This window comes from Cebus imitator, unplaced genomic scaffold, assembly GCF_001604975.1.
Source record: "Cebus imitator isolate Cc_AM_T3 unplaced genomic scaffold, Cebus_imitator-1.0 Scaffold219, whole genome shotgun sequence".
In the NCBI taxonomy this organism is placed as follows: Eukaryota; Metazoa; Chordata; class Mammalia; order Primates; family Cebidae; genus Cebus; species Cebus imitator.
The window spans coordinates 2,027,359-2,050,706 of record NW_016107534.1 but is presented as its reverse complement, the minus strand read 5'-3'; the positions used below and the strand labels follow the sequence as shown (position 1 = coordinate 2,050,706).

Here is a 23,348-nt window from a genome sequence, read left to right as displayed (position 1 = left end):
AAAAAAAAAAAAATCAATTCCACAGGAAGCTAAGAGATTATTTTTATCTCTGAAATAAGTATTAAATTTTATTTTTTAAAATAGTAAAAGAGAAACATCCAGAGAACAAAAAAAAACTCTTACAAAATAAAACAGTATGTCAATAAAAGTACTGAAAGATAACTATAAAGAAATCTAAAACAAGAAACTGAAAACATTTCTGATAACTACTAACAGTGGAGCAATACTGGTGGATACAATTCTAATGGAAAATGACTTCTAAAATAAAATTCTATATCCAGCTAAACTATCAAGTACTAAGTAGAGAATGGACACAAAGGGTCTCAGAAAATTTACCTCCCAAGCATTCTTTGCCATGAAGTTAGAGAATGTGTGCCACCAAAACAAAGTAGCAAATCATAAAGAGAAAGCTGTGAGATCCAGCCATCCTAGCTCCAATCCAAGAGTAAGGCAAAGAAATCCCCCAGGACAATGGTAAAGAAATCCAAAGATGACAGCTCTAAAACAGGCAAAAAAGAAACCAGTCCACACTGATGCAGGTTTCAAGGCTCAAGTTAGTGTTGGCAGACTAAATCTTCTCTTTGACAGGAGGTTTAGGCAGACAGAGTTTAGAGACTGAATTAATAGAAAGTATGTAAAAAAAAATGTAAATTTTAAACATCATTAACTCCAGGGAAAACAAAAAAATTGTGCAGGAAACTAAAAGTAGCCACAATATGCTAAATAGCACAGTGGTGTTTGTCATTTAAAATAAATACTGAGTATTAGCCAAATTATGATATAATCATATTGGAAGAACTGGGTAAGAACCCTGTGTGCCAATGTGAGTATGTGTGCTTGTGTGAAAAAACTAAGTCCTCCTCTTCCATGGTATGAAGGAAAATAGTTGTACCTAAAACTGAAAAATTAAGAAATAGCCATGTAAATGTTTTATTCAGAAATGAATTAGCCAAGAGTTGAAAGTGGCTGCCTCAAGGAAGAGTGAAATTAAACTGGTACATTCTTTAGTAAGCCTCTGAAAAATTTTAAATTTTCTGTATTAAAAATTAAAATGTGCAAACTTAAAAATTACACACAAAAGAATACAGATCAGTGCTATTCAAAGTGGCTGCCAGTTTGCAGGAAGATAAGGAACTTGTACCAGAACATTAATCAACTATATCACTAAGAACATTGCTGACTTTTTTTTTTTTTTTGTAGTAAGCTTTTCTTGATAAAGGAAGCAATGCCTTGATTTACATTCCGGCCCAAGCTCCTTATGTCACTTTATCAAGGCATTTTGGGTAAGACTGGTATAGATCAGAGATCATCAAATTATTAAAAAGCCAGATAACATATATTTTAGTCTCTGTGGGCTGTAGTTTCCATCACAACTACCCACCTCTGTCATTATTGCACAAGAACATAGACAATACACAAACGAACACATACAACTATGTTTCGGTTTGTTCACAATACTGAAATTTAATTTCACATAATTTTCACATGCCACTATATATTTTTTATTAACACAAAATACATTTTTTTCTAATGTAAAATCCACAGGCCATGCAAAAACAAGTGGCCAGCCAGATCAGCCCATGGGCCATAGCTTTCCAACCTTGAGATACACAATATAATCAACTTTGTTTAAAAAGCAACAACAACAACACAAGGCCAAGTCATAGTGTTTCATGTAGTATGGGTATTTGTGTTTATCTCCTTTATGCTTTTTTCCTGTTTTAAAAGCAAAACTAATGCTAAAGAATGTTAGGCTGGGTGTGGTGGCTCATGCCTATAATCCTAGCATTTCAGGAGGCCAAAGTAGGTGGGTTGCTTAAGCTCAGGAGTTTGACACCAGCCTGGGCAACATGGTGAAACCCTGACTCTACTAAAATGCAAAAAATAAGCAGGGTGAAGTGGTGTGCACCAGTAGTCCCAGCTATTCAGGAGGCTGAGGCAGGAGAATTGCTAGAAACCAGGAGGTGGAGGTTGCAGTGAGCCAAGATCACGCCACTGCACTCCAGCCTGGGTGACAGAGCGAGACTCCATCTCTTAAAAAAAAAAAAAAAAAAAAAAAGAATTTTAAAAACTCTTTGCCTATCTCTCTACCCTCTAAACAGACATATACCCAAACAGCCTAAATTTATGTTTCAGTTTCTACAGAAGATTGGTTACTCCTCATAATCCTCAATCAGATGATTTCTAGGGGCAATCTCCTCTACATTGGCATTGTAATGAATAAAACTTCATTGTCATGATAAAAGCTTCACTCTCATTTAAAGTAAAAACAGATTCTTGGATCCTAGATTTTTAAAAATGAAAAAAATTCTCCTACAGGTGGATCTCCCTTTTCTAATTACCAATAAAGTCATATTTAAGATAAATGCAAAGCTCAATAATCTAAATCCTTTGAATTTTGTTATTATGCAGTGCTTCATTTAACTCCCCAATCAGCAAAGGCCCAAAACTCTTCAAAATACTCTAGGTTTTTCTACAAAGTCAGCTTTAATTGAGGACAGGCTGGTTGGAACACAGTAGGGTATTAAGGTCCTCATCTGCTTCATCTACATCACTAATGTCACAGACCCTCAAAGTGATGATGGTGAAAAATTGAAGGCCTGCCTCTCTTTTTGAGTGAAAAATCATCCTTTCATTCTGTAGCTATATTAACACGGAACAACACGCTATGGGAAGTATAAGCACAATTGAGTTCCAAGTAGCCATGTCCAAGTGTCCACACAGGTACACCCCTCTCACAGAAGGGAAGCAAGGGCCATTTTGGTCTGCATCAAGACCTGGAGGATGCCAGGATATCCCACCAGGGGCAACTCCCACTCATGCCTACCAAAAGGAGTGATTATAGCTAATCTCACAGCTGCTTGGACATCACCTACAACAAGAGAGAAAGAGGCCAGTGGACCACTCTGTGACCTGGGCATCAGATAATAAATAAATACTTTGGGCATCATAATAAAGAGAGTGAAGAAATGTAGCTATTTCCACAGAGATTGCTAAAATTTTACCATTCTAAGACAGTCTCAGGATTTCTCAGGCTCACAGTGCCACCTAGTGGCTTTCCCTCCTAAACTCACGAATAAGTGATAGGGAGATAGCACCTCTCAGTCCAAGAATTTGGCACTGGACCACTTTTAGCCAATTGAAAAAAAAAAACTTCTAGCATCTCTTGGCAAAAGTAAAAACAGTCTGGAAAACATTACAGCATTTTGGGAAGACACAGAGAACAGGTCTGCCACTTAAGTTACAAAAACATGCAACCAAGATAATATATTTTTATAGCACTGCTGATAACAACGAAGGATAATAGCTCTAGTTTCCTTCAAAGCAGTAAAGCAGTCTACCCAAGACACATCAATGGAGAACCCTTGGGGGGGGGGACCGGCGTGGGGGGAGAAGAGCTCCAAAACAGAAAGAAGAGAAACTTGAGGTCATATATCTATAGATGCTCCTTGACTTGCAACAGAGTTAACTCCTGATAAACCCATCATAAGCCAAAAATACTGTAAGTTGAAAATGCATTTATCTCTCTTTAGCCCTTGTTAAAACAGGGAGGGAGGGAGGGAGGGAGGGAGGGAGAGAGGGAAGGAAGGAAGGAAGGAAGGAAGGAAGGAAGGAAGGAAGGAAGGAAGGAAGGAAGGAAGGAAGGAAGGAAACTTAATACAACTTATCAAACACCATAGCTTGGCCTAACCTACCTTAGGTTAGGTAGCCAACTTTCGCTTAGGTTAATTTACCTAGCCTACCAAACACCATAGCTTGGCCTAACCTACCTTAAACATGCTTGGAACACTTACGTAAGTCTACAACAGGGCAAAGTAATCTAATACAAAGCCTATTTTATAATAAAGTGTTGAATATCTCATGTTATTAATTTACCGAATAAAAAATGATCAACAGAATGGCTGTATGGATACTCCAAATGCGGTTCCTATTGAATATTTATTGCTTTCACACCATTGTAAAGTCAAAATATCTTAAGTCCACCCAGTAAGTCAGAGATCATCTGTACTTGGACACAGAAAATCTTAAGACAATGCTATTTCCTAAGCAGATAGAAAAAAAAGTCTTAAAATATGCGAGATAATTCAAGCTAGTTTGAAGTTAGCTAATTAACAATTAGAAATTTAAATGGTCATATGGTTTCTAAGTCCCCTACGACACACACACACACACACACACACACACACACACACACACACACCCCCACTGGCTTGCCTTGAAATTTTCAAGAGCATTGGCATTTCTAATGGTTCAAATCTTGTATTATTACTAGCCTGGCAATGCCCACTATGCTTATCAAGATGCTGAGAATGACTCACCTTGGCAACAAACTGCTTGTCCTTTTGGTCCAAATTCGCAGTGGGAGCCACATAGTCTCTCCATATTCTCAGCCTGCGCTCCTTGGCAAACCTAGTAAGAAAGCAAGAATGCGAGATCATTCAGATAGGCTAAGTCAGCAAATGGAATCCACCACTACCATGGGAGCACAGTTGGTGCAGAATCCTACTCTACCCTATAGACATATCCAGAAGAAAGACCACCAGTCAAACCAGAACAAAGAGCGACAGTAAATGAAAATATGCAGGATGCATATATACTGTAAGCCCATGGCTGGGAGACTATGGTCCAGGCATACAATTTTTTGAACCTAGATGGTTCTAGTCCACCTTCATTACTAACTCTGGTTTATCCAGTATCTTCTGGGTGACTACTACACAAATTAGGCTGATAAGCACAGAGTACTTGCTCTTTTAAATGGGAAGAACCCATACATCTAAACAAACATAATTTCTTAAAAAGCACAGACCTGCTCAATTTCTATCTGAATTATAAAAAGGTTACCAGCTACCAAACCTATATAGAAGAACAGTGCATCTATAGAATAATTGGAAAATAAACAAAATCCTTATAAAGTTCATTGACAAGAGTTAAAAAAAAAAAAAGAAAATAGCTATGTAGCCAGAAATTTATTTTGAAGTATTATCCCCAGTAGATATTTTCTGAGCCAGACCAAGAGTGGGAAATGGAATATATGCAAAGATTTTTTAAAAAAAATCAATGAACAGCTGTCTTAAACCACTTACAAATAAGTGGATACATGTGCAGTGAAAAGGAACTATTATTTCTGAAAACAGTATTGCAATGTTTTGTTTTAGAGAAGCACTGAGAAAAACACAAAGCAGGATGTAGTAGTTGTAAAACACATGAAGTAATTCAATACAGAGGAAGCAATTTTACTTACGATCTAAGTAGCTCAAATATAGCATGCAAAACAGCAGACAAGTAATCGCATATTATCAAAATATGATTTGCATTCCCTAGTCTAAGCCTGTTTTTTTAATGATGAGCACTCTCTCAAAAAATCCATAAAATCTTCTACCGATATCATATAACATGTAGATATTACTTTTACTGCATTCACTTTCTTCAAAGAAAGGCAAGAAATTAAAGAATGCAAAAAGAAATCAGAATAATTTAGAATATTAATGAACGTAACAAGGATTCTCTGATCCAAAAAAAAAGAAATGCAGCATTGTAGAATAATAAGCATTTGGAACAGTGTACTTGATAATGGTTATTATATCTTTCTAATTAAATTGTAGAACAATATAAAAAAATTCTAAGTAATCACTGTTTTTTTCCATCAGACACTACACATGTTACATGTGCCGTATCAAATGGCCCAGGTTAATATCTATTTTTACAAAAACTTGCAAATACTTCTGCTTATAGGTAATGAAGGATGAAAAAGACCTAAGAAAAGGAACAAATACTATAGTTATTCATTCATGTTGTTGCACATCTCTTAGCTGTATACCTCGGTGGCAAAAATGTAGTTATCAAGACCATTATAACTTTAAGATTCTGAAACAAGTCATAGGGCAAGCCTTGAGAGTAGCCTATCGTCATCGGCCGTGTGATGTCTTCTGCTTAAATGTATCATGAAAGGAGGTGATTCACTCTCCTGAGCATCATTTCCATTCATCTACTGTTGCTACCTGGTTTATTTTCTTCCATCTATCCCCATCAAATGGAAAAAGTTCACTTAATCTACATCTTGAGTTTGACAGTTGAAATGACCACTAATCTCTGGGATTTCTACATGCAGTTTTCTGGAACCAAGTTATTTCTATGTCTGCTTCAACCATAGGCAACAAGTGAAGAACACACCAGTGACATCTCAGAGTTGTATTAGCATTTATTACTGAAACATACTTTTAAATAAGTTAGGGCACAGGCTTCACAACAACACTGAATCGTCCTCGCTTAAAACCTACAGGCTCTGTCTTTCCATCATACCCCTGCTCCTGTCTGTTTGGGAACAGCTAAAAAGCAGTTTCATCTTTTTCAAATAAGCTTCAAGTTTATTTCATCCCAAATGTCTAAAGCCCAGAACTTAAGCAAGGGGCTTGGGAAAAAATGACCTGAAAACATTAAAAAAGCAAATCAAGTGAAGTACCATGCCTAAGTGAAAACTCTTAAGTCCTTATTATCCAGAATTCAATTAGACTGAAACTGAAGACCAATATTGAAGTCACTCCTCTATGAGGAACTGCCCTACTCCTTTACTGAAGTAAAACGGACACTGACTTAACAGGGGTGGGAGAAAATCACTAGATTTCTTTCCCTAAATATCCTTAACAAGATCCACAGCTGGAAGGCCTCTCTGACAGACCTTACCTCTCTGCCGCCCTCAGCTTTTCCGCACCGCGAGTGTACACTGCAATCGACCAGTCCACACAGCGTGCGAAACCTTCTTTCAGGAGGAGCTCTGTGATGTTGCCGTTCTGAAAAACAAGGTACATGAGAGGCAGGCGTGGATTAGATTCTGTTGCAAAAAAAAATCCATTTCTCTAGACTTCTGACACAACATAGCCACAATCTAGTCTGCAGTTTGTTTGTTTACAGTGGAGTAGCTTCTCTCACTAGGAAACCACTCCTAAGATGGGAGACATGCCACTCTGAGACTCCTTTCATCTGCCTTGGCTTCGTATCCCAACAATATCCACCATGGTAACTCACTTAACAGGAGTAGGATAAATGCTAGTGACATTGAATGGAATTGACATTTCAATAGCTCTTCTTGTGGACAGAGGAGGATGTTAATCTTTAGTAGAGATTACACCTTATTCTTCCCTCCCTTACTAGCAGCATTTCCTCCCCTTTTCGTAAGGAGAGAGCTGAAGAACAGGCTGAGTAGGGAATAAAGGAAGCTACATTTTGCCCAGTGAATTAAAATTCACACTCTACTGTGACACAGAGCCATCTGGCAGGGCATGACCAGACAGCACTCCAGAAAAAACAGACATGACCTTGGCACACGCCAAACCAAGCCTGTCAACCTTCCACAACTGGAAGAATTATCTAGCCAAAGAATAAGTAGTTTAACTGTATTGGACACAGCTTACAATAATGAAAATCCATTCAAATTTAGGTATTAAAAAGAAGGCCATCTTTCATCCAAGAATAACCCAACTACCAAAGGGCACAATAAGGTAAAAACTTCAACGATCGGAAGCACAAGAATGTAAAGAATCTATTTCCTGCTAAAAGCAGAGTTAGGAGGTAGCTGGATAGGCCTGGAATACAAAAAATAATTTTTCTATACTTTAGTTTCCTCATTATTGATCTACCAGTACTTCAGCTAGCTGACTTCTAGACCTCACCAACCCTATTCTACAAATTTCAGTTCTACTTCTAATGAATGTAGCAACTTCTAGGACCAAACAGTTAGATAAGTATGGGATCAAGTTCCTCTTCCTCTTCCCCAATAACACTTGAGAATAATTTCCTAAAGGTGAGAAAATTGTCCAATTCTGTAAGACAAATGATAGCTCCCTAGAAAATCAAAATCAAAATTAATATCTGCCTGAAAAATCAGCAGATATTAATAATAATCCTGCCATAATATTTTAAGGGATGTTAAATACAGAGAAAAAGTAGAGAAAGAGAAGCAAACTCCTGCTCTTCAAACCCCAAATGCATCCTTAGCCCATTGCAACCCAGTCTGCACAGACACACTCACTGGATGAAGGATGGTACCCAGAATGTTCTGGTTGTGGCAGCTCTCCAGAATGATCTGAACATCTCTCTGAAGCAGTCGCGACTCGGTGAAAAATTTGGCTTCTGCAGCAAAAGGTTCTGGTGTTTCACTGCCATCTGCTTCCCGTCGAAAAGTTGGGCACTAAAGCAAAAGCAAGGTAGGTGAGTAATGCAGCCTAAATGTGCGTGCTAGGCACTCTCACCCCACACTAAGCCTTCCAAAAAGCACACATGTCACAAAGCTAAACTCAGGAAGGTCTTAAATCAGGCCTTCTAATTTAAAACACACTGGTAAAAAGGGACTGGAAATATCATCTCAGAATTCTTGGCAAAGGAAGATAATAAAACTCACATTATCATGAGGACAACAAATTTAATTATAGTAAAAAGCAGCCCCTTACTGATTTTTTAAAAACCAAAATAAATATTTTACATTAATGCTTAATGCAACCATATTCAGCAAAACTTCATGGCCTCTCATTGCTCCATTTCTCTAGGTTTACATACTCAACAATTCTTAAGCACAGCTCATTTCAAACAGACCCGATACTTTAAAAAATAAATCATTAAAAGTTATTCGATCCAATTAGAATTGTCACACTACAAAGTTTAAAATCAATGTTAATGGCCCACATTAGGACAAAACTGCAGATCCAAAGTCCCCAAGTAGAAGAGTCTATCACTGAACATCCACAAACTCTATACCCACCACGTAGCCAAGAGTATGGTCTGACCTTAATGCCTGACAGCATGACTGTAACCAGGTAGTAATCTGGGAGGAGCAGGGCCCTGACCACACTGCCGTCCCGCACATGCTCGATGATAGCTGCATGACAGAATAAACAGCTTAAGCCCTTAGCAAACATCTTGCCAAGGATAAACAATGCTCAATCAAACTGCATTTAACACAGTTCCTCTCCCCGAAAACCCTGAGAAAGCCTCCCTCTGAAAAGTAAGGATGCACTGGCAGATCATAAGGGTTTATATAACAGACTCTGGCACAAACGATTCCTGGAGAATGCAGATTAGACCTGCTTCTCCGTCTTCTGAACCTTCTGGGACCTCATGGCTCACACTGAAGGTTTGTTACCCATAAGCCAGGATGCTCACCTGAGTACCAGGCACCCAACAAAAAAATAATTAGTAACTTAAGATTGGTAATAATTTTATTTTACTAAGTCTGAAGTTAGCAAGATCTCAAAATCAGTCCAAAAACTATATAGCACATAAATACACATACAGTCAGCCCTCTGTATCCACGGGTTCCACATCCATGGATTCAACCAACCACAGGTCAAAAATATTCAGAAAAAAACAAAAAATTCCACAAAGTTCCAAAAAGCAAAACATGAATTTGCCACATACCAAGTATTATGCTGAGTCTACACGAATGAAGTGGTGTGTAGGCACTGTATTAGGTATTGTAAGTAATCTAGTGATGATTTAAAGTATACAAGATGATGTGAGTGGGTTCTAGGCAAATACTATACCGTTTTATATAAAGGACTTGAGCATCTTTGATTCTGGTATCCCCAGGAAGAAGATGGGGACAGGGTCCTGGAACCAATCTCAATGAAGGATGACTGTATATGTTTAGATATATACAGAATACATGTTTCTCCCTCTAAGTTTCAGGGTGGTATTTAAGTAGCCTTCTTTTAGAGAACAGAACATAGCCAATGTGCAAAATACCAGCAATTTACTACCCTGCAACAGCACAGGACTAGCCTCTTCAAAATGTATCTGATGTGATCTACATGAACTGAATCCAAATTCCCTTCTGAAATACTAAGGTGCTGTTTTACCCTTAAGGATTTCCCATGGATACTAAATAAGTATAAGAAAGGCTTACTAGATTTTACAAACCTCAAGAAGCAAAGAGTGCAAACAGAAAGAAATCACCCTGAGTCGTATCTGTCTGTTCCCGCCAGCCTCACCATTAACAGGCTTCTGATGGTGTGAGTCCACAAAGTGCCTTGGGTTTTCAATGGTATACTTGAGGTCTCGGATAGTATGTGAACCGTTCCCCTCACTCCACATCCCTTTCTTGGCTGCCTTTGCTTGTTCCTCACATTCTGAAAGCCGGTTCTGCTCAGGACTGGAACATAAAAAATAAACAAGAGTAGTTAGTAAGTTCACAAACAGAAATACGAGGCTCTCTGACAGAGGGTTTCTTCCGCATCTTCACCCCTTGAAGACACCAAAGCTCTGTTTCAGATCTATGGCTTAAGACGCAATCCTATAACCAGAAAATCATCATGAATGCAATTTCTAGATTCCAGACTTATTCCTTCAAAGAAAAGGTTAAAAAGTAAGAGCATTTAATGAAACAATCTAAAGAACACACATGTCAATACTGCCATCACTGAACAGAAGAGAACAAGTTAGTGGCTCAGGGCTGCTCCAGGGGATAGAGCTTCATTTAGCCCACCGAGATTCAGGAACTGGAATCCAGGCCCAGCTCAGTAGTTCAGAGAAGCCGAGTAAGAACCACTCTTTCTCTCTCTCAGTTTACAGAACAAGGCTGGGGAATGTGGAATGAACACTGCTATCACAGATAATGTTACCCTCAAACTACTTACACATTCAATAAGGCAAGCTAGACAGAAGCAGCTTGAAAATGGAAGCCTCCTCCTTCATCAGGCAAGAAACCAAACCACGTACTAGAGCCGCCAAAATATCAGTAGGCAAACCAAATCAAGTTTTTTAAAAAAAAGGCTAGAAATGGCTCCTCTTTCTGTATTATATCTAAGCTAAAGGCAGCATGAAACTGCATCGCTTTTGCATAATCTCAAACACCCGGTGCCATCAATGGCTGTATGCATAAACTGAACCTCTTCCCGTCTTCAGCAGGAGGGATTCCTAAGCAAGGACAACCTACCAATTTCTCAAGCCAGAAGTCTTCACCGCTCTTCCCTCCCCTACCCCAAAAGGCAACCACACCCCAAATTCACAGTCAAAATTAGATAAAGAAATATAGTGTAAGAGATTGAACCAAACACAGAACTGGGAAAAAGTGACTTGAAGTCAAAACAATTTTGGAGGAAAATGACTGGTACTCCAGGAAAGATTTCTTTGTCGAAATGGCCCAATCCTGCTGTGAGATGTTTTTATTATTCATTCTAGTTGCAAACTGAATTCCCAAAAAATACTGAAACGGTAATCAAGCCAGTAACTGTCCTTAAGATACAACTTTGGCATAATTCCAAAAACACCATCAAAACAAATATCTTAATTCAACAAATTCCCACTGGCACACCCCAATTATAGAGTCAAAAAATGTCTCCTCACAGTCAGAAAGGACCACAGAAGTCCATGGTGAAAGACCTGGCCCCTAAGTCTGTGAAGGCAGAAAGAATACAAAAAGTACATTTTTGCCTTTGCTCATCCTCATCATTGGTGTACCTCATGCAAATATTTCTTTAAAGCCTTTCCTATAGCTATGACAGTCATGTAAGACAGCAGGGACTTAATGATATAAAACAGATTACAGCCTCCAAATTATACAGATGTAGCACTTTTCAGAGACTAAAGTGTTAATGAAAGCCAGCTGCAATCCATCCTACTGAGAACCAGCACTACTGAACTTGAACATGATATACATACTATAAACCTGACAAACCCCTAACCCCTTTCTAACAGGTTCACATCGCTATTGGCTAAAAAAATACATTTTACCTATTCAGCAACTACAGATACATAAACAACACAGGCTTAAAAGACTTTGAAAATATATAAATTTTTTATGACTCTCAAAACAGAACAAATGAGGTCTTGTCAGCTTCTTCAGATTCTAAACAAGAGATTTTTCTTTGTATTCTATTTATTCACCCACTTAATTTTCACTGTACTTATTCCCTGCACTGTTTAGCTACTTGCTTACCGCCTGTCTCCCCATTAAAATGTTAGCAGAAGCGAAGTCTGTTCACATTATTTTCTCAGTGCCTAGAAAACAGCCTGGCACACAGTAAGTGCTCAATAAATACTTGGGACTAGCTAGACAGACAGATAAATACTCTGGAACTGAATATCTATGGTCTAAGACTTGTTGACTCTTATGATTATGAAGAATAGAACTACCTAGTCTCAAAGCCTGTGTTTAAAAGAGTCATATACCTCAAACACCATTAATGAATGCTGAGTGACTTCCTAGCTCAGAATAATCTATACCTGGGCAAGAACATCCTCGAAGCTGTGAAAGCCCCACAGTTACCCATGTCTGGAGGCAAGAATGAAAAAATGCAACAAAGCCAATTTACAGGTGACTACCCAACCACCCTTGATGTCTCAAAGAAGTCAGAGAGACAGAGGAGTAATGAATACTTACTTATTAGCTCTCATGCCTTCTCTCCGGGTGGCTAAGCCCTCCGCAACCAGTGATTCTGCAATGTTTTCCCCATTGATATCTGAGGAGGAAAAGGGGGGATTTAAAAACAAGATTCAAACCTGCCTCCAACAGCAACAGAGCCCAAATGGGACCACTTTCACACTTAGCTCCTCAAGGAGAATAATGCTGCCAGGGAAATGGACAAGGCAGCAATGTAGCACTGGGTTTTTCAGGAAACCTCTTTTCTCATAATATCTAGTCTCTAGGACCCAAAGGTCTATCAATCTTCTTCTCAGGAATTTGTTTTTAATTTTCTAGTGTATCTTCCAGGCCAAAGGCAATCTCAGGAACCATGGGAGACAGACAAGAAAGCAAGACGCATGCAGCTGGCAGCTCAAGAGACTATAAAGCAGTGACTGGAGGAATAGAGGCCTGGAGCTGAACACAAATCCAGCTGCTTAATAGCTTCAACAAGCTCTCTCAGCATCTTAATTTACTCATCTCTAAAGTGGGGAGAGCACTTCCCTTGATGGGTTCTTGTGAGAATTAAATAATAATATGCGTAAATCACCAAGCACAGTGCCAAGTACATGGCAAGAATTAGAAAAAGTTAGTCCCTTCACCCTGTACAATCAGAGAGACGGATTTATTTAGGGCTTCCTATCACACGTTATGCTAGAAAGTCCAATTTTTCTCAGGAATGTCCTATTCTCTTCTCCAAGAGGACACCAAGACAAGCCACACCATTTGACAAAGACATCCTCTTGTTGTCACAGAGACACTGAGAGAACACTGGCTAGATTTCTCATTTCTCACAAGGCAGCCATCAGACCTGGCAAGAAAAATGAAGTTAAACATAAAATCCAATCTGATTAGTTCTACCCAAGCACTTGAAACATTAATTGTACTTCGATGCTATTGAAAAAGCTTTTAGGCTCAGAATTTTCTCTTAAATCTCTGCTTGTCGGCCAAAACCATAAAGGAAGACAACTATGAGGGAATAATCACATAAAAATCTTTAATATGGCAAAGAACAAGCTCCAAGATAACCTGAAACACAGCAGTCTAACTGATAGGTAATGTCAGCACAGAATAAAATTCTGTAAGATTTATATTCCGCATACTACACATTGACTTCTGCGAGTAGTAATGGGTACATACATCGCCTCCAAGCCCAACCTAATGCCTCACCATTATCATGCCCAAATTTCTGCAGGGATAAATCTTAAGACTCTTTTCCTACCAAGGAAAGCCGAAGTGAGGAGTTTATACAAAGAAGGTTCAGGTTCGGAGGGTGAGTGTGGATCACCTGACCCTTTCCATTGAGGTTACTGCTGAGGCCAGCCAAAGACACATTAGCAAATTTTACATTGGTTCTTCTAAGCAACAGGAATCCCAAAGAGTGAAAAGTCAAAAGGAAGGACTCAATGATTAAGGGAAAAGTTGAGCAGTGAAGTGCCAGGAGGTCAGGGGGTAGAAAGAACGAAGCCCAGATACAAACAAGGTAAGTGACCATAAAATGAACCAATCCACAGCACACCCAATAAGCTAGACATTTTCTTGGCACACAGCACGCTACAATGGCCCACTTCTAAAAAGTGAGTTCTGAATGCACCTGCAAAAAGGAGAAAAATGTCTTCCCCGAGGGTGGACCCTCAAGAGAGCAACAAAATGTGGCGGATAGGCAAGTGCAAAAAGGAATTTGATTTCAAGGGTTTCATTCTTGCTTCTTACTTATCAAATTCTGAATTTGACCAAGTCACATCTGGAAACAGTATTCAGAGCAGATGGGTGACTATAGTGTCTTCGAAAGTCAGAAGACTAATCATCTCTTTTTTAATAATAAGTTCTAGGTTAAACACAAAGTCTAGATTAACCATGAAGTCTCAAATTCTACTATTCCCCCCTTTCGAAATAAAAAGGTGAGTAACAATAAAATAAAATACACAAATGCTATCTAAGACATTGCTTTCTTTCATTATAATAGAATTGGCATTAAGAGTTAGTTAAAACACCTTAGTGAAAATACTAAACATTAAACCATTTCTTTACCTTTAAAATGGAAAGATATAGGTAATTTCAACCATTCTTTAAGTACATATTTATTGATAACCTACTATGTGCCAGTTTTTATTCCAAACACTAGCATGTTAACATACCAAATTATATGCAGTTTGTGATGTGATTCAGTTTAAGAAGCAAACTTTTAAAAAACAACTAAAGATAATTAAAAATGTCAGCTTCTCTTATACAATTTGGCCATTTTGGTTGAAGACCAAGGGTACTAAAATGAACTCTTAGGGGTGGTCTACTTATAGAAATATCTGTGCCCACAATCATCTGTGGTCCAGTAAGGTCTCTTCTGGGGTAACAGAAGACTGACCAGCTGTTATGGAACTGAAATTTTTTAGGTAATGAAATTCTTAAACAATTGCATTTTGAAGATAGTATACTTCTTTTCCTCGTACATTCTTTCTAACCAGTAATTATCAATAATTATCTTTAAGCGTTTGTTTCTCAATATAAGAATTATGGGTAAAAAGCAAACTTATTTATTTATTTCCCTTTTTGAAAAGAGTCCTTATGTTTCTAGAATTTCTCATTCAAACAAGAAGCAGGTAGCCGTTTTGGGGGAGGCTAAAAAGAGGTATTTCTCTACTAGGTAGGACACTGAACAAGATACCTCCAACGTCACTCCCAACTCATTTTTCTAAGACCTCTATCATTAAAAACAGAGTCTTAGCAGAATACTGTTAGCACTGACATTCTACCCTGCTTGCTTATTGATAGCACTGACTATCCGACTCAAATAGATTATCCAAATCATCTCCATTACATGAGCTATCTGAAAGGGTTTTAATCAAGGAATCACAGGAAACTTTAAAAAAAATCTGCTCCCCAAATAGTTCAAGGAACATAACTTCATGTTCATCTGGCTGCTTTCTGGAGAACATCCTATCAATTCCTCTTTCAATGTCCTATTTCTGTTCCAACTCCATTCCTCAATCTTACTCTCTTACTACCTAATCCAAAAAGCCCAGAACACTTAATATCCCATGAGCCATCTGGCCCAGCTAAACACTAGGTGTAGGTATATATATGTATGCACACACACAAATACCCAGAGTGAGGTGCTTCACACATACTATCTCTTTTTTTTTTTTTTTTTGACCAGGGCCTCACTCAGTCCCTCAGGCTAGGGTGCAGTGGCATAATCATGGTTCACTGCAGCCTCAACCTCCCAGACTCAGGTGATCCTCCCACCTCAGCCTCCTGAGTAGCTGGGACAACAGGTGTGCACCACCACACCTGGCTAATTTTTCCAAAGAAACGGGGTTTTACCATGTGGCCCCAGACTGGTCTCAAACTCTTGGGCTCAAGAGATCCTCCTGCCTCCTGCCTCGTGCTCCCAAAGTGCTGGGATTACAGGTGTGAGCCACCATGCCCGGCCTATACTATCTCTTTAAATTCTCTGAACAACTTACAAATGAAGAAACTAGGGCTTACAGGATTTAAGGGTTAAGTAAGAATACATGGTAGGAAATCAGAATTCTACATCTATGCAACTCTGGTATCTGTGTTCCTTCCATTCCATTATAAAACATGTAGGCTGCAAAAAACCACAGGCCCTCAAGGAATCTTCCTTTCCAAAAGAGTTCCCAAGAAAAGAAGAAAAGCCACAAGATAGATAAAAGAAATAGAAGATGCAAAAGAAAATCTATAGAAATTCAATTAGCATTTTGACCTAGAAGCACAGAGCCATTGAGTTCCATCAGCTGATGGCCTAAACACGAGGAAGAATGCAACTCCATACTACATGCACCAAACCAAGCCAGGAAAGCAGGAAAAGGGGTACACAAGGAACAGGACCACTGGGGGTGTTCCTCTGTACCTATATATTCCATATGTCCAGGGCCCAAAGCATTTCCATTTAAGCCTTCAGCCAACTGTCCTAGAGATTCCTCCACCAGAATCCACATTGGCCTTCCACCACAAAAAACTGATGTGTGTTTTTTTTTTTTGAGACCGAGTTTCATTCTTGTTGCCCAGGCTGGAATGCAATGGTGCAATCTCAGCACACCCCAACCTCTGCTTCCTGGGTTCAAGCAATTCTCCTGCCTCAGCCTCCCAAGTAGCTAGGATTACAGGCATGCACCACCACACTGGCTAATTTTGTATTTTTAGGAGACATGGGGTTTCTCCATATTGGTCAGTCTGGTCTCAAACTCCCGACCTCAGGTGATCCACCTGCCTTGGCCTCCCAAACTGCTGGGATTACAGGCATGAGCCACTGTGCCTGGGCAAGAAAACTGATCTTTAAAGGAACTTCAGAGAAATTAGTCCTCTCCCTGCAGCTCACCTTTTCCAAGGTAGATCATGCCATACTCTCGCCCCTGGGGCGTCTTGTTTTCTATCGTGAAACAGACTTCCTTCCCAATCAGCTTCTTTCGAAGGAACTCTCGAGCTGGAAATGCCCAAGGCTGAAAGACAAAACAAATATGTCACATGAGAACTGCCTAGTTCCAGATGCCAATCAGCATTCAAGCAACTTCATTCCTTCAATAAATGTCTGAGTACCCACCGTGGTCCTGGTCCTGCACTGGACCTTGAGAATGTAAAAATGAAACGCACACAATGCAGATCGCACACTTAGGGGGCTCATAAAAAAGGAGGGTCCAGCAGTTGGTTTAAAACTAGCACAGACACTAAAAACAGGCCTCAGAGTTTTCCAGACACTGGCAGCAGGACTTTTTCCCTATCACTGTCTGTTCAGAGTTATAGCTTACTTTGTGAATAACATTTGCCAATGCTTTTATAGCACATACCATGTGCCAGCCACTGCTCTAAATGCCGTATATACATATCAACCCACTCCTTCAAATGGGAAGTCCAGGCTCCAGGAACCCACCTAGGCAGAGGGAAGTCATAAATAACAACTACCACCTCCATTTCTCCGCCTCTTTCCAGTTTCTAAAACACTTTCACTGCCTATTAAACTAGCCTGAAACCAGTTAAAACCATTGTTGGAGACAGGAGTCTAGTGTTCTTATTTCAGAGTGAATCCCCTGCTCAAGTAAGAGCTTTATTTAAGTCATCTCCACCCTCCTCTTTAAAGATCAGCAACAGTAAGAAGATATTCCCCAAAGTGTCTCTTCTACTTCTGCTCTAGTCTGAAGCCTTTACAGGTCCCAGTATCCTGGACAGGACACCAGTAACAGCCCCTGATAAAGTACCACATGATAATAGTGATTCCTCTCACTTGCTCCAGGCACAGACACGAGGACTGAGCCACACATCCACATGTCTCCATGTCATCTCAAGATAATATACAAAGGAATGGTTGTGCCCCTCCCCACCCTATCCCACCTGGGATGGTTCAGACAAAGGCAGATTCTCCTCTGAAGCCACTGGCACAGTGGCCACTGGCACTTGAATTTATAGTCTGGACCTGGTTTAATGTTCCAAGTTCCCTTAGAACAGAAATGGGGAGGGAAGGGATAGGTGTTCAAGGAACATATGATCAGTAAGAGCTCATATGCTGAAAAAAATGCAAAGTATAAAAGGGAAAAGTGATACACAATATGCATACATTGTCTATTATAATCTCTTCAAACCACAGAACTCAAGCTACACACAGTAAAGGCAAACCAGTAAACTGGTGACCCAAAAGGAAGCCTCTGCTAACCTTTTTGGTCCATGCTAATTATTCCATGAAGTCACCCAACAAGCTTTTCTAGAAGAAAAACATCCATACAACTTTCAAGAAACCAGAAACCAATCAAAAGGTGGCCAAGTCCACCAATCCATTGGGCTGGTATTCATAAAAACAGTACTGTTACGTAACATAAATCATGAGGTTCTAGAAAGAACTAATCCTGAGTAAGGTCTCTTTTTAAAGATACAAAAATGAACTGATATTCACTTACGTGATGCCCACTCTTCAACGCACCAGCAAACAAAGGAGCAATTCACCCAATGGCAATATCAAGTTCACCTTGATTTTATGTCTCATTTCTAACCCCCTAACTCAATCCCTAAAAATGAATCAGATACCAGTCACCAAAGAGTCCAATGACTGACAAATGACCCCAATTATCAACCACATCACAGAAATAGCACTGAACCAATGAACACAGCCTCCCACATTTTTATTACCTTAGGGATCAACTTACTCTAAAAACATACCCAGCTATAGATAAGTTTAAGATTTAGTCCGGAGTGCTGTATTAATATTTAAAATTCAGTAACACACAGCTCTCCTAAATACTTGGAAAAGCTCTGACAAGACCAATGCTCCTAAAAGAGGCCAAGACTGGTGAAAACTCACTTATTAAGGGTCAGTTCACAGGAAAATATCCAGCCCCTGCAGGGAAACCTCCAATTTCTACCAATCAGGCAGGACTTTTCTAAAAAATTTTTAAGGTTCATTGAAGAAACATCTTCCTCTTAGGACCTCATGTTTTCCAGCTGGTTAGTCACTGGTCAATAAGAGAAAACCACACTGGAGGTCTTGCAAAGGACATACACCTAACCATGTAAGAAAAAATAATCTAGCTTCTGCAATCTTCCTTTCCTAAATAAGCCCTCTCAAGTTGTGTTCCATCCAGAATTGGGCAAATTCAATAACTGGACAAGATATTAATTAAGAAGACAGGCAATCAGGAGACTCCCAAGAGCTTTGCAGGAAAGCAACTGACCACATCACTCCTCCCAAGGGCCAGAGAGCACTCTGAGACAGCCCTTGTGGAAATGAGGCCAGTGTTGTCCATGTGTCCACACAAAGGACGGCCAGGCTATCTGCTGGAGAAGTCTATCCTAAGAGAATCTTGCAGAACAACTCTGAGAGTCAAGTATAATGAAATTTGCTCAAAGCATTTACTCAAACAAGGGCCAGAATGGTCTAATAGGAAGAATAACTGTGGTCTATTCAAATGATACCCCAGAGTCCCATCTAAGAAGCAAGTGGCTTTTAAGTGGCTGAGACTTAAAATTACTCTTTCCTTTAGAATGCCCGACTGCAGGCAATCTGACAGCCTACCTGGCACTCCCAGACCCAAGCAAGGTTGTCATATCTACCACAATGAAATTAAGCTTTTAATTCCAATCTTCTCTTTGACCAGAGAGATTCTTAAAACTATGGGGACGAGATGAAACCCCACAATGTAAAACCTTAACTAGTTACTATGTACACAGCCCAACACTCAACACTTTTTGTCCCTTTTTCTCTTCCAACCATCCCACTGTACCATCTGGATATGTAACTGATAATCCTGTTCTGTCATCGTTTCCCAGCTACCCCAGTCCTCAACAGCTCCAGTGAACACAGGATTGTGACATTCTTTTTTTTTTTTTTTTTTTTTTTAATAATAGCAAAATAGGGCTGGGCCTGTAATCCCAGCACTTTGGGAGGCTCATGCCTGTAACCCCAGAACTTTGGGAGGCTGAGATGGGTGGATTACCTGAGGTCAGGTGTTTGAGACCAGCCTGGCCAACATGGTAAAACCCTATCTCTACTAAAAATGCAAAAAGAATTAGCATGTTGGCACACGCCTGTAATCCCAGCTACCTTTGGAAGCTGAGACAGGAGAATTGCTTGAACCTGGGAGGTAGAGGTTACAGTGGGCTGAGATCACGCCACTGCACTCCAGCCTGGGTGACAGAGTGAGACTCAATCTCAAAAACAAACAAAAATAGCAAAATATTTCTTTTTTTACTTTATTTTTTCTCTTTTATTATTTTTTAAAGACAGTTTTCTTAATTTTTTTGTTTTACTTCAATAGGTTTTGGGGAACAGGTGGTGTTTAGTTAAATGATTAAGTTCTTTAGTGGTTGTGACATGCATTTCTATATTTCTCATGAAACCATAAACAACTTTACCAACAGCAAGAGCTCAATAAATCTGTGAGAAATAAATATATAATTCCTACAGTGCCCATCAATGCAGTATCTAGGCTGCCTGGAGTAGCTAGGCAACGCTGGGGATTAGCTTGCAACAGGGAAGGGAAGGCTGCGGGCGTACAGTGGGGCTGCTTTCATTGCCACAGGACTTAGGAGACAGCTGAGTTTCTTTGAAGGAACAGATCATGATGGAAGGCAAAGAATAATCACGTGAAGACACTTGGGACAGTGACACAAAGGGATGCAAATGAATGATAAGGTCCCTAATTATTCCTGAATGTGAAAAAGCTAAACATGCTCCAAAGAAATAGAAAGCCAGAGAGAAAGGGTAGTGCCACGTTGCACAGTCTTTCAACCCGCAAAAAGGAGATGCTCAGGTTATTTTCCTCATTATTCGCTTAAATGTTTATTCACTGTTTGCCTGTATTGTGTCAGGTACCGACTACGCATAAAGACACAGAGATGAGAGAAAGGCTCTCTTCTTTGGAGAGCTTGCGATCCAGTAAAGATATATAAACATGTAAACATGCAATGAAATGTTGTGAATGCTATGACAGCACAAAGATGGGATGATGAAAGGAAATGTCAGGTGTGATTTCTTAAGTGGTTGAATCTTAAAAGATAGCAGGTGCTCACCAGCCACAGAGGTGGCAAAGGAACTCCTGATGGAAGGGGCAGCATGAGCTGAGAGCAGAAGGCAGGACTCCAGCCTGTGAAAAGACCTACGTTCTTCAGCATGGTTGGGGCTTGGCATCCCAGAGGGATTTCAGTAAAAGAAGTCTAAAAGTCAAATCACAAACGGGCTTGTAGCCCAGGCTAAGGCATTTAGATTTGTCACAGAGACAATGAGGAATTACTAAAGTGTCTTGGAATACAAGGAACCACTGAAGAATCTGGGAAAAAAACAAAATTATGTTTCAAAAAAATCTGAGAGCATATGGAGAAAGGATTAGAGGGAAGGAGAATGAGGGCAAAGAGACTATTATTTCAACATCTAAGGACTCTATCAGAGACGAACAAAGAATAGCAGTATTAATCAAATGTCAAGGATGGATAAGAGAGGTTTTAAGGAGACAGCATCTCCAGGCCTCCTTAAAGGCATGGATGTCAGCGTTGGGGTAGGGGGTGGGGGAGTCAAAATGAAAGCAGGGATATCAGGTTTTTCAATCAGTCGGCATTAATGGTAACTTGCCTCGATGCAGCTTTAAGGATACAGTAGGAGGAAAACCAAATCACAGCAGGCTGAGGAGACATTGGATTATTAAGAAGGAGAAATAATGGCTATGGGCTAGGAAAAGATGAAATCTACAGCTATCAAATATTTCATCTCACAGGGATCTTTGAAGGGTTACCAGGAGAAACAGTGAGACCGAGTTACTATAGGAGAGACAAAAAGCACTAGGCTGTATAAATATATGGAACTATAACAGAATGCTAGGATCAGATTACACAGTATCCTTTCACCTAGGATAGTTCTGGTAAGATTTCACTGTCCTGTTAACATGGGATACAGTTCAGATATTTTAGAACAAATTCCAACTGGCCTTGTGTTTCTCTGCCCAAGATTCTCATCCACAAAACAGGAAATTAAAATCCAGCCCTTCTTTCTTAGAGGCTATACTACTTCTTCCTTCTGGGCAAATGAACTTGGTCAGCTCCAAGAAGAGTCAATACTCTTCTCTTGGAAGCAATCAAGCTGTTACACAGTAAGAAAAGAAAACTATTCAAAATGTAGGTTCACCCATTTGTCAATGCCCAAAATGAGAAAAATGCTAGAAGACATCTAATCTTCAGTGGTTGATCTAACAGTACTAGGAGTATTTGTGGTAAGAGAAATTAACAAGCAGCAGTAGTGATTACCACAACTACATTTATTAAGTATTTTATAAGCATGCACTAAGCACTTCATGTTATCTTGCTTAATCCTCATAAAACAACCCTGAGGTATACACTAGTATTCCCAACATTTGTGGTCCCTGAAGGAAGCCCAATGGAAAAAAAAAAATGATTTTAATCTTCTTAAAGGTATTTTAATCTATTTAGTCTGATTGCTGTTGGTAGCAGAATTATGGGAGATTTTTCCTCTATCTCCATTATCTATACCATTGCTTCACTATCCTCTTAATTAAAACAAAATGTCCTTTATTATAATTTTAAAAACTAAATGATTTCCTTAAATATTAATAAAAGATCCACATCAACTCTTGCTTTTTCTTCTTTACCTCCCTGGCAGGGAATAGCACACAAAAGCTGAGGTGCCAACCTGCCCAATATCCTCAAGTTGGGGCAGAGAACAAATAATTAGTGGGGCAGAGAACAAATAATTAGAATCGAGAAATTTTGTTCCTTTTTTTCTTTTGAGATAGGGTCTTACTCCATCACCTAGGCTGCAGTGCAGTGGCACAATCATGATGCACTGCAGCCTCGAACTCCCAGGTTCAAGTGATCCTTCCACCTCCCTCCCAAGTAGCTGGGACTATAGGCGTGCACCACCACATCCAGCTAATTTTTTTTTTTTTTTTTTTTTTTGAGATGGAGTCTTGCTATGTTGTGAGTTGACAGGGCTGGTCTTGAATACCTCGGCTCAAGCAATCCTCCCCACTCAGCCTCCCAGAGTGCTTGGATACAGGTGTGAGCCACCACGGCCAGCCCAGAAATTTCATTTCTGATAGCCAAAGCACTGCTAAAGGAGAGTACCACTGTTTCAAAGTGTAGAAGCCAAAGACTAAACAATGCCAAATTGGTACTCATAGCAGCTGCCCAAAGGGCAGAAACTTAAGGGGTCAAAGGCAGACTACAAAGAAGGCAAGGCAGGGGCAGGCATTGGAGGCTGTGGGGTATGGGGGAAGGATGGAAGAGATGGTGGTACAGAGGCGTGGAAGTTTCTCAAATCACAATAATACAATGGTTCTGAACTACTCTTGAGTCATAAGTTCCCTTAAGAAACTGATAAAAATGGCTGGGTGCAGTGGCTCACACCTGTAATCCCAGCACTTTGGGAGGCCAAGGCAAGTGAATCACAAGGTTAAGAGATCGAGACCATCCTGGCCAAGATGGTGAAACCCCGTCTCTACAAAAA

At 39.7% G+C, this 23,348-nt stretch overlaps 1 protein-coding gene across 2 annotated transcripts in view; it reads right to left on the bottom strand.

Moving 5' to 3' along the window:
- The window catches only part of SND1 (staphylococcal nuclease and tudor domain containing 1), a 459,246-nt gene that overhangs the window by 399,003 nt on the left and 36,895 nt on the right, over positions 1 to 23,348 (bottom strand). For both annotated transcript variants that reach the window (XR_005203511.1, XM_017549554.2), the window contains exons 3-9: positions 16,731 to 16,851; positions 12,371 to 12,449; positions 9,981 to 10,141; positions 8,778 to 8,869; positions 8,027 to 8,185; positions 6,682 to 6,788; positions 4,320 to 4,410 (exon numbers count right to left, since the gene is read on the bottom strand). Coding sequence is in view for 1 of the 2 variants with exons in the window: in XM_017549554.2 (XP_017405043.1) it covers positions 4,320 to 4,410; positions 6,682 to 6,788; positions 8,027 to 8,185; positions 8,778 to 8,869; positions 9,981 to 10,141; positions 12,371 to 12,449; positions 16,731 to 16,851 (810 nt within the window). In the remaining variant the exon portion in view is untranslated. The remainder of the gene's footprint in view (positions 1 to 4,319; positions 4,411 to 6,681; positions 6,789 to 8,026; positions 8,186 to 8,777; positions 8,870 to 9,980; positions 10,142 to 12,370; positions 12,450 to 16,730; positions 16,852 to 23,348) is intronic.